Here is an 11,560-nt window from a genome sequence, read left to right as displayed (position 1 = left end):
CCCCTTCATCCTGGTTGGGTGGTCTATAACAGACTCCCAGCAGGATATCTGCCTCGTTGGCCTTCCCCCTCATCCTTACCCATAAACACTCAACCGTATCATCATCACAATCGTTGAGCTCTAGACAATCGAAACACTCCCTAACATACAGGGCCACCCCACCGCCTCTCCTTCCTCGCCTGTCCCTTCTGAAGAGTCTATAGCCATCCATTGCAGCACTCCAGTCGTGAGAGTCACCCCACCATGTTTCTGTGATGGCAACTAAGTCATATGTCTCCCGCTGCACATGGAGCAGGACAATATGCACATGGGATATTGACGCTAATGACAACATGCACATGGGAGAGGCAACTATTGCTTCAACAGCCCCTAAGAGATATCTAGAACTTCTCATAGCAAGTGACAGAGAGGCAGTTGGGGCAAGTGGCTGGTCAGCCAGAAGCCAGACCAAAATAGGAGGAAAACCAGATGTAGAAGAATTTGGATAGACGAGGAATTTCATGTTGGAAGAACTTACATACAGCCTTGGCTGAAATGCCAAAAAAGACAACAACATGGGAGCAAATTAATTATATACCACTGAGAAAATTTATCAGTGCGAGCCCAACTTCTACTAACATCCCATTACAAATGAAAATTTCGTTCTCTATCTACCTCCTTGTTGCTCCAGGAAAGTACAATGTTGCAGAACTGAACTAGCTGGATAGTTTGACAAATTCATTTTTATTGTCCCTAAGTGAGCCTCACCTCACATTATCAACTTGTTTATGGAGCCATTACTGAAATAATATTATACTGAACAGAATTATTTGGGTTTAAATGCCAATATCTTCCTATTCTCATGTTACAGACCGATAGACATGAAATCTCCCCAATCCACGTTCTTCAGTGGCACTAACTACCACCCCATTACATTTTCCACTCTCAACTAACATCATATTTCCACATCTCCCTGTTTTCAAATTAGCCAGCACCTCTTATCTTAATTTTCTTTTCTCTAAAAGTCTTCTAAATCTGTCAGGTCATTTTTGAAACAAGGTGACCCAAAAGAGACACGGACACAGTCTGTGTCAGACAGCCGACAAGACAAAACAGCATAAAATAATATGACCTAGATTTTATGCATATGCGGTTGCAGCACTGAGTGACCTAAGCAGAACACATACAAAGAATGACAGGAGACCAGCTTAGGCAATTTGTCAAAGCAATCTCATAACCCCTTCACCGAGAAATATGGTAAATACGTTGAGAGACAGTGACACACACCCGGAAGCAACTTCTGTTGTCTGGGCAATAATGGAGAATGAATTGATGCAGAGTGACTGCTGACACCTGAATGAGGTCACTAATGACAATTCATGAATTTTAGCAGCAATAATGTCCTTTGCCTGGTCAGTGTTGTATAGATGCTTGTATAGATGCTGTATAGAGTGTTGTAATATAATAGAGCATGTATATAATTTCTGTATTTAGTTTAAAGCCTCGAGATGAGGTAAAAAGCCGGAAGCGTATTATGAACATGTAGGGAAAAGTGCATTGAATCCAATAGATAGGATTTAGTAACAAAATTGTCAATACACCTCCTTTTCCTGGGCCAGATTTTCAACTAAAAGTAAAGCTATGGCAATGTATCCCTACCAAAATCTTGTCCCATAAATCTGGCCCTCAAGTAGGCTAAAGCCTCGAGATGAGGTAAAAAGCCGGAAGCGTATTATGAACATGTAGGGAAAAGTGCATTGAATCCAATAGATAGGATTTAGTAACAAAATTGTCAATACACCTCCTTTTCCTGGGCCAGATTTTCAACTAAAAGTAAAGCTATGGCAATGTATCCCTACCAAAATCTTGTCCCATAAATCTGGCCCTCAAGTAGGCATTTATACAGATTATTATTCTTCTAAATTCAACCACCTTCCATAATTCAGAAGAGACCCGCAGGTTCATTAAGATATAGCAGTACTCCAAGCTAACGTAACATGGCCTCTTCTACAATACCTTGTCCTCCACAACGCAAGATACATATTTCTAAACATGCAGGTGCTAGGCATGCTCTAATGAGCCTCTCATTAAGGAAAAGTCAATGGCAATTCCTACATTTAAGCCCTTTTTCATAAACTTGTTCCAAACCCAGCTATCTAAAAATTTTAGAAAACTTACCTAGACTTTAAAAAAAGGCCACTTAAATTAAAGCCAAGGTCAGCTGCAACTAGGTGAGATTCAAGCACAGTTTTCAAAATTATCTTCCACCAGTGACAGGGAACTACTAGGAACCTACTACTGCCCTTTACCAGGTTTTACCATCTTCATATCATTCATGAGGGTAAGTGCACATTAGTAAAGAGGGTTTATATTCATAGCAAAGTATCTGACAGCCAAAGATGTTCCTCCTAGTTAGGCCTATTCCAAGTCTGTTATCCTACAGGACTGCATCCATGTTGCATGTTTTAGGAAACCTAAAAATCAGTTGTGTTACAGAGCCATGCAAGTCTTTTCTTTGTGACCCCACTGGTGAAAAACATCCTTCTGCTGCTATATGGAGGTCCTTAGGCAGGCTAGTGCCATCTTCAGCAAATGAGCCCCTCCAATTTCACACCAACTCTCTATTCAGCCAGACTGAGTGCTCAGATCAAAGGACAACACACCCACGACAGAATGGGCCACACATTATCAACATTGTAATCACTGCTCACTCTCATGTACATGCTAATTAACAAGCCTGAAACAAAACACCTTGTATAGAATGGACAAGACTTGCTGCTGGCAGGCTTAGAGGGGCTGCAGGACTTCCATGTAAGAAAATAGACTTCATGAAGCTCTGAAGAGCTGACCCAAGAGCCCACAGCCTGTTGGCTCTATGAAGGCAGCACCCGGAGGGGCATAAAAGACATCATTACTCCCTGGGAGCTGGTTGCTTTAGAGTCATAACAAAAACAAAAAAAAAACAAACTCTTGATCTTAAAAATTTGGGAGCAATTAATAGTGTTTCTATACACAAATGGAAAAGGTGGCCACACAAATCGATATGGAAGCGCTTGCTAGGTAAGGAGGCAAAAGGCAGTCAAACTGGGGAAAACAAACAAACAACCCCCCAAAAAAGATGAATGCAAGATCAGTGCCTGCTCTGTTCAGACTCAAAAGACCGTTATCAGATCTGCAACTTTCCTGGCCAGATTCTAGAAATTATTTGTCTCTTGTACAATGAGAGGGCTCTACATAATTGTTACACGGGGTCCCAAAAGGTGTCACACCAGAACCTCCACAAGCAGATCATCATCCTAATCCTCAAGTGGAGGGCAACGCCATCCTTTTCGTACGGAAAAAATAAGAGCCAACCTTTGAGAGCCACCACACGGCAATGAAGAAACGCATACAACTTGTTCTGTGCATACCGAACGAGCCGCAGGGAACTTGTCCAGCAAAAGGTTCAGTCTACGGCCTCAGACCCTGCAGGCCTCTCTGTCATCTTACTAGTCATTTTATTTGCCAGAAGTGACAATTTTTATAGATATCAGTTAAAGTACAGTAGCTGCATACGTGAGCTCAGTGATAGAGACTAAGAGGCATCCAAGTGTGACTAGTTTTAAGGTGAACTGAAAAACATTTTACTCACTGAATCCTGAGGTCAAGTAAGCATTGTGGCTGACAGCCTAATGAATAGTTAAGCACTTTCGGGCACTGCATCGTGCTCAAATTTGGGGTCTTACAGAGCTCTCTTGAAATAGGAGGACCATGTTGTTCAGATTTATTTTTTTTTTGAAAGCAGGAAAGTTGTTTAGTTTTGATTTAAAACTGTAGCTAATTTAAGGGGTGGTATACCTTTCCATACTCTAATTTATTCTTTTCAATATAAATGAATTCACCTGCTTGCTGTAAACTTCACATGCGATTTAGGTTTAGAATCAGTTCTAATTATCTCCTTATTCAACAAGAATTCAAGACACTTTCCATAGCTCTAGAATATAAGCATCTTAAAGGCTCACAAACTCCTATTAAACACATGCCAAAACCCATTAAACTTACCCAACCCTCTGGAAAGGTTAATGTCATTAAAATATGATCTGATCCAATTTATCAATTTCAATGGACAACCAGTAGCCATACAATCTCTCAAGACTGGTTCATAAAACAAGTATCAAGCATATGCTATGCTCCTTCTTGGCATCAGAAACTAAAATTCTGCCTTCTGACCCACCCAAAAAGCTTGTTGTAATTTCACCAAGTTATCAGTACCATTACTCTATGAATTCTTCAAAATATAATTGTTTCCACAGCAATGATAATGATAGGAATTCAAAAAGAAGTCTTTATCAAGCTAAAGTTTTTCCTGGGAGAGATTTTCCACTACAAATATTACATGTAATGAAGACACACGTTGTTGTTTTCATTTTTCTTTTCCACCATTAATTCCCTTCAGACGGTGATCATTACAACGGGCAGTATCACAAATTAATATTTCAGCTAGAAGTGATAGCTAGCCCTTATGGAGTCCTATTTTCCAAAGAACAGTTCTAGTGAATCCTGAAGAACAGCGGGAACATAGCGCTCAATTGGCTTCCACACCTTGCTATTAATGTAAATGGGGCTGCAAACCAATTAGAAACTTGGCCATATATTTACTGATATAATTAGTTCCATATATGATTTCAAAGCTTTGCACCTGCATCAGCTTAATTGGACTCTGCTACACTTGAAATAAATAACTGAGCTGAATCTTCTCTTTTCAAGTCATATTACATAGGAACTTAAAAATTTCTTTGGCATCAGCACCAGTGTAAAGCCATGATTCAGTGCAACACAAGAAGATAGTGTTTGTTTTGGCACCAAGTATTCTTTACACCATATATACCAGCAATCTGAGACAGCATTACAATTCAATCTGTTGTAAAGGTACTTAAAACGAAAGGTTAGGTTAAAAAAAAAAAATTCAAGTGCTTAACATTATGCACCTCTTGCTAGTTAAATAATGCTGGCTTCTACTGCGCTTCCACCCTCAAATCTGCATTTCAAACATCTGTTTAGCCAAAAGATTCTCTTCTAGGGCCAAGCCCAGAAGGAAGCATCTCCCTTTCCCACATCTTTAGCCGAGAAGCAACAATGCCTCCCCTTTCTGAATACATTTCTTAAATTCCCAAGCCTTTCAGGTGCTCAAGGCACACCAGTCTTTCAGTGAGAGACAGGCATTTCTGAAAATTTTACCATTTCAGATCTCTGCTACTGCAAAAACATTACTGTCATTCCTTCAAATTGAACCTAACAGATATGACACCCTTCTCCAGACTTTTTTTTGCAGCAATCAAGGTTCAACAGTTGAAATATCCTTACCTAGGCTGATTTTCCTGGGACAGATTCTCCCCTCTCTGGTAACCATTGTCTGCCACCTGGGTTGTGGACCGCTTAACAATCTGCTTGAGTTCTTGTTCTAAGCGATCCTGGATGGCTTTCACTGTTTCAGGGATTTTTTTCAGCTTGGCCAACCCTTTGATGAGTATGCCCATGAAGACAGTGCTGTTCTCCTCTGGATCCAGTTCCGTATCTTCTTTAATTTCCAGAAGGCTTGTTTCTCGCACTGGAATAGATTTAAAAAGGATAATCCAAGATTTAAACTATTAAAACCAACACTTAGTACCATGCAGAAGCAGCATATTAACTCCTTTGCCTTCACAGAACTCCTACTACTTTGAGCAACCAAGGAATAAACAAGGAAACCAGCAGCACTCAGATTTTGGGGGGAAACAGTGGATATTTGTTTGCTTGGGGGGTTCCCGATACATAAACACAACAGCCTGTGCATTTGATTGATTTAGAAACAGAGATCATGGTATAAGTTACATATTAGTTAGGGAACAGAGTAAGTCTGGTGCAATCAAGATATCTGTAAATGAGAAGGAATTATATCACTACAAATCCCCCAAATGTGTTTCAAGGAGCTAAAAGCCCTAAATTTCTAACCTAGCTGTTTTTCTTCGCTATATTTTTCACAAGAGAGGAATTTTCATTATCAACACTATCAAGCTTAACAGACTTCTGATGAATTTGGCGAAGTTTATACTGCCAAAGTGAATGATTGTTTGATGTTATCCTATTCTGCTTTATTACATCTGTCAAGAGGCTGATGAAGTTACTCAAATCTTTTAGCAAAGCTTCTAGAAAGGAAAAGCTAAAAGAATTAGGGAGGATATTGTAGATACAGTCCTCCTGAAGTCACAGGGATTGCACAGGGAGAAATTCTGTTGCTAAGTGACAAGGAAGAGAAAGGCAAGAGGTACTATGCTTGTTTTAAGTATGTTCATTAATCAGCATTTCTTAATTTACATATAACACCCAGCAACAACAAAAGAATGTCTCTCTTAAAGACTGGGTGAAACATTTAATAAATATATTCAAACACTTATGTGAAGTAACTGTCTTCAAGGCAAACTCAACTAAAGCATCTCGGAAGGTCTACAGTCATGCGGCTTGTCAACAGCCGGAGTGGCAGTACATGGACAAACAGCACTAAAGTACCCGGCTGAAGCTGTGCCATCCACCATACCATACCCTTGCACAGAAATTAAAACCTAACGGCTGTTTCATCTTACTGGTACTTAACTCTGATAAGGGCTGTTGGTTGACAGATGACTCCCGTGGTTTCTACTGCTCAACAGATTTTTTTACTTAAATCAAAACTTATCCAAGAACCTGAATAAATGTCAAAAGATCCACCAGAAGGATTTAAATGACATGGCAGAAATGAAAAATGGCATGTCACAAGGAGCATGCAGCCCTGTAGCTGTCTAAAGCTATGACACTCTGAACAGAAGAGCATCAGCACCGCGTAAGTTAGCACAAGATCAAGAAAACAATGTCCCAAAGAGCCCGTAAGGTGCCACTTCATAAATAGCATCACGATAAACAGATAACACTTATTTCAGTGTCAGCTTACACCAACCTCCACAACAGAGATTGTTTCTTTCCGTCAGTGTAATCCCAAACACGGCACCGCTAGCTCAAACCAAACTCATCATTCACACGCTCCTGCATTTCAGCCTAGAGCACCAGCAACACTACCAGGTAAGAGCGAGGTGAGAATGGATCCTGTGAGGTCATCACATGTCACAATGGAGAATGACATCAGGCTTTAGGTAATCAACATCAGGGGGGTCAAACAGTGTTTTTTTACTCTCTCTCTCACACACTTTTTTCCAAATTAAAGTCTATTTAAACTTGTAATTTGGGCAAGTTATGGGGTTAGCTTAGACAAACACCTAGAAACACCTGGAATGCATTGATTTTTTAAAAAAAAAGCAAGGATAATATAGGAGATACTTCAAACACACATAAGCAATAATACCAATTAGAAATTAACAACCAGATGCACACATATTTCTGCTCAAAGCTCTCATCTATTGCACACCTTTCAACCCACGAGGCTGCAAAGCACTTTGTCCGCTGCGTATGTGGTCTACCCACTCTGTTAATGCTACTTGTTGTTCTCAAAAAAACACAGCATGCCAGGCACAAACACAGAAAATGAGCTCTTTGGAACAAGAGCTGTGGAAAAGACAACACTGGAAATGCTAGAGAAAGAAAGGTTTTAACTTATTGTTTAAAAAAAACCCAAATATCTTGTTGCTCCAAGTTTAATGCAAAGATTTCACAGCCTAAACAACCTTTTAGAGGAGAGGTCCCCGTCATTACGCTGCAGCCCCTTTGTAAGCAGGCTGTAAATTATTCTTAATATTACACAATGAAAACCCAAGAGGGAGGAAATATTGCTGTATCCAGATGTGAGGACAGCATTTAAGGGGACTAAAGGCAGCAATCTCGCTGAGAACTCTGCCAGCACACGAAGACGAATGCTCTTCCATTTTCAAAAGAGCAAACCAATTTTGAACACCCTCAAACAGCCAGGACATTGATTTACATCTCTTACAAACAACAGCAAAGTGAATAGTTCAATATCTAGTAGCAACACACTGGTACGTAAGTTTTGTTAGAGCTGGTCTTTTGATAAAACAGTAGGGACCGTATTTCCTGCACATTCTGCCTATTAAACAGGTATCCTGGGTAGCTTTGGGGACCCATTTATCTGTAAGATCTGACAAGACCCCAACCCCAGGTAACTGAAGATATCCTTTTCCTGCGTCTTCCCCGCTTCAAACATCCTCTTCTGCCATTTAATGCTATCAAAGGCTTATTTGACCACAAAGCTTTGGCCCAGGAACGAGCCCCTCCTGTCCCCCACCTCTTCGAAGAAGGCATCAAAGTAGACAGGCATTTGTAAAGAAGTTCACCTTTAAAATTGCAATCCCACATGCTATTCTGTGGGCAGAGGAGCTCCACGGGTGAAGGAAGATGTCCCTACAGATCAGCTCTCAGAATTGAAAGCTTCCCCTGTATTTACTCTTAAATAATTTTGTTACTCATTTGTATCAAGACAAAAGCAGGAGACTGTCAGAACTGATTCCTAGCTTCCTACATTCACGGGTAGAAACACACATCCCTTTAAAGAGGAAAGATCATCATTCATGCCATAAGCACTTGCTTTATGTAGAGAAGCCATGAAAAATTAATTTATCCTATGGATGTTTGCAACGATTATTTTTATAAATGGTTCTCAATTGTGGGTCTGCTATTTAGATTTGATTTGATTAACCTCTTCTCCTCTGTGATTCATCAAAGAGAATAGAAGGAAAAAAGTCCTATTTTAATTAAGAACAGCTTCACTATAGTAAACATAATACGGGTAGAAAACACCAAAGAAGAACTCCATAGGATTTCTTCAGTAATACCAAGTGGTAAATTTCCTCTCCCTCCTTGAGTGTGTAACAAATGAAATGTGACATCAGCAAATAAATATTTTAAGACTTAAATTATTACAGTTGCCCTTCTCCAACATAATGAAGCCTTAAAACTTCAATTTGCAGTTTTATGCTAAAAAATCAGCTTCAACATACTGCTTTGTTGTCCCATCTCAGCTATCAACTCTTGTACATAGCACCATGCAAACCAATAGAAATACTAGACCGCATGAAGCCTGGTCGAGGCTTTTCCAGATCAGTTTCACACATAACTTGAAATGTTTTTTAGCTAAACTGACCTCTTTGGAAACCTAACTTTCAGGACCACTTCATGTTTTCAAGTGGTTTTCACGGTTTAATTCCATTCAAAGATGACACCAAATCACAGAATCACACAAAATAGTTGAAGTTGGAAGGGAGCTCTGGAGGCCGTCTGGTCCAACCTCCCTGCCCAAGCAGGGTCACCCAGAGCCGGTTGCCCAGGACCGTGTCCAGGTGGCTTTTGAGTATCTCCAAGGACAGAGATACCATAACCTCCCTGGGCAACCTGTGCCAGTGCTCGGTCACCCTCACAGTAAAAAAAACCCAAATGTTTCCTGTTGTTCAGAGGGAACCTCTGTTTCAGTTTGCGCCCGTTGCTTTTGGTCCTGGCACTGGGCACCACTGAACAGAGCCTGCCCCTGTCCTCTTTGCACTCTCCCTTCAGGTATTTATACACATTAAGATCCCCCTTGAACCTTCTCTTCTCCAGGCCGAGCAGTCCCTGCTCTCTCTGCCTTTCCTCCTAGGACAGATGCCCCAGCCCCTTAATCATCTTCATGACCCTTTGCTGGACTTTCTCCAGTATGTCCATATCTCTTTTATACTGAAGAGCCCAGCACCGGAGCCAGTACTCCAGGTGTGGCCTCACCAGTGCCAAGTACAGGGGAAAGATCACCTCCCTCAACCTGCTGGCAATACTTTGTCTAATGCAGCCCAAGATATCCCCAGGCTTCTTTGTTGCAAGGGTACTGTGCTGGCTGCTCATGTTCAACCTGGTGTCCACCAGGACCCCCAGGTCCTTTTCTGCCAAGCTGCTTTCCAGCTCAATGATCCCGAACATGTCCCAGTGCCTGGGGTTGTTCCTCTCCAGAGGCAGGACTTTGCAATTCCTCTGGTTGAACTTCATGAGGTTCCTGTCAGTCTGTTTCTCCAGCTTGTCCAGGTCCATCTGGATGGCAGCACGACCTTCTGGTGTATCAGCCACTCCTCCCAGTTTGGTGTCATCTGCAAACTTGCTGAGGGTACACTCTGCTTCATCATCCAGATCAGTAATGAAGATGTTGAACAGAACTGAACCCAGTAGGACCCCCAGGTGTACCCTGGGGTACACTGCTAGTTACCGGCCTCCAACTGGACTTTGTGCCGCTGATCAACGCCCTCTGTGCCCAGCCGTTCAGTCAGTTTTCAATCCACCTCACTGTCTGCTCATCCAGCCTGTACATCAACCGTTTCTCTACCGGGATCTTATGGAAGACAGTGTCAAAGGCCTTACTGAAGAGCAGGTAGACAACATTCACTGCTCTCCCCCCATCTACCAGGCCAGTCATTTCATAGTAGAAATTTATAAAGTTGGTCAAGCATGAATTCCCCTTGGTGAAGCCATGCTGACTACTCCTGATGATTTTCTTGTTCTAATGATCTCTGACAACCACTTATGAAGAAGAACATTTAAATATGGTTTCTCAAAAGCCTCCCAAGACAACAACCTAAAGGAGTGATGACTTTGCCACATTCTCTAATGAAATATGCAGCCATTTTCAAAAATTTTTTCATCACTGAAGCGGTGCATCTGAAAACGCACAAATCCATGTTTAAGCAGTCAAAAATCTACCCTCAGTTTAAACGACTAGAAAGTTGAATCATGTGCATCATTGATTCATCACCTCCATAGTTACAAAGGTGGAAATTTCCCCGACGGCTCCCTGGTTTGACGATGTCCTATAAAAACATCTGTTCCAACTGACGATACCCTCATTTAGAATCACAGAATCATAGAATCATTAAGGTTGGAAAAGACCTCTAAGATTATCGAGTCCAACCGTCAACCCAACACCACCATGCCCACTAAACCATGTCCCTCAGCGCCGCATCTACACGTCTTTTAAATACTTCCAGGGATGGTGACTCAACCACTTCCCCAGGCAGCCTGTTCCAATGTACATTTGTACAGTTCTGCCATTTCACAAGAAACAAACCTGCCGCAGGAGGCATTTTAATAGCTCCAGCCTGATCCCCAGAAAAGCCGATGTTGATAACTCATTTAAGCAAAGCAGCTAAAGAAAAGACTCTTGGGTCTTGTTTTTCATTCCAATGAATGGTCAAAATTTGCTTCTACTTATTACAGAAGATTTCATTAGCTGTGTGCTTTTATGGGCAACTAGTAAAATTTAACGTTCTATTTTCCATGATTTACGTCCTTTCTGATTATACCCTTTCTGCCTTCAATCCTTCTAGTGAAAAGGATGCAAGTTCATAATGCCCCAAAGGCATAATTTAAGATTTGAGGAAACGTCATGTGCTAATTTCTGGTGCTGAATCCTTGTTCTGACCCATGCATGGAGACAATGAGCAACAAATGGACAGTTACTTTAGAAATGGGTCCTTTAAAAATTTGGGTAATTTTCTTCTCTGCCTTACTACCAAGCCCAGAAGAAAATGGGTCTCAGAGATCAATAAATTCATAGGCTCAAGGCAAATCTCCTCTTTCTAAAACTGTTCACACAGTTCCATCTATAGTT

The 11,560-nt window shown here is 41.2% G+C and overlaps 1 protein-coding gene across 1 annotated transcript in view; it reads right to left on the bottom strand.

Moving 5' to 3' along the window:
- Nucleotides 1-11,560, bottom strand: part of EXOC4 (exocyst complex component 4) — a 431,485-nt gene that overhangs the window by 361,139 nt on the left and 58,786 nt on the right. The window contains exon 7 of the mRNA XM_009290434.1: nt 5,323-5,566. Within this exon, the coding sequence (XP_009288709.1) occupies nt 5,323-5,566 (244 nt within the window). The remainder of the gene's footprint in view (nt 1-5,322; nt 5,567-11,560) is intronic.

The sequence above is a fragment of the Aptenodytes forsteri genome, unplaced genomic scaffold (genome assembly GCF_000699145.1).
Source record: "Aptenodytes forsteri isolate BGI_AS27 unplaced genomic scaffold, ASM69914v1 Scaffold173, whole genome shotgun sequence".
Classification (NCBI taxonomy): domain Eukaryota; kingdom Metazoa; phylum Chordata; class Aves; order Sphenisciformes; family Spheniscidae; genus Aptenodytes; species Aptenodytes forsteri.
Note: the sequence above shows the minus strand (reverse complement) of the source record. Positions and strands in the feature narration are given on the sequence as shown.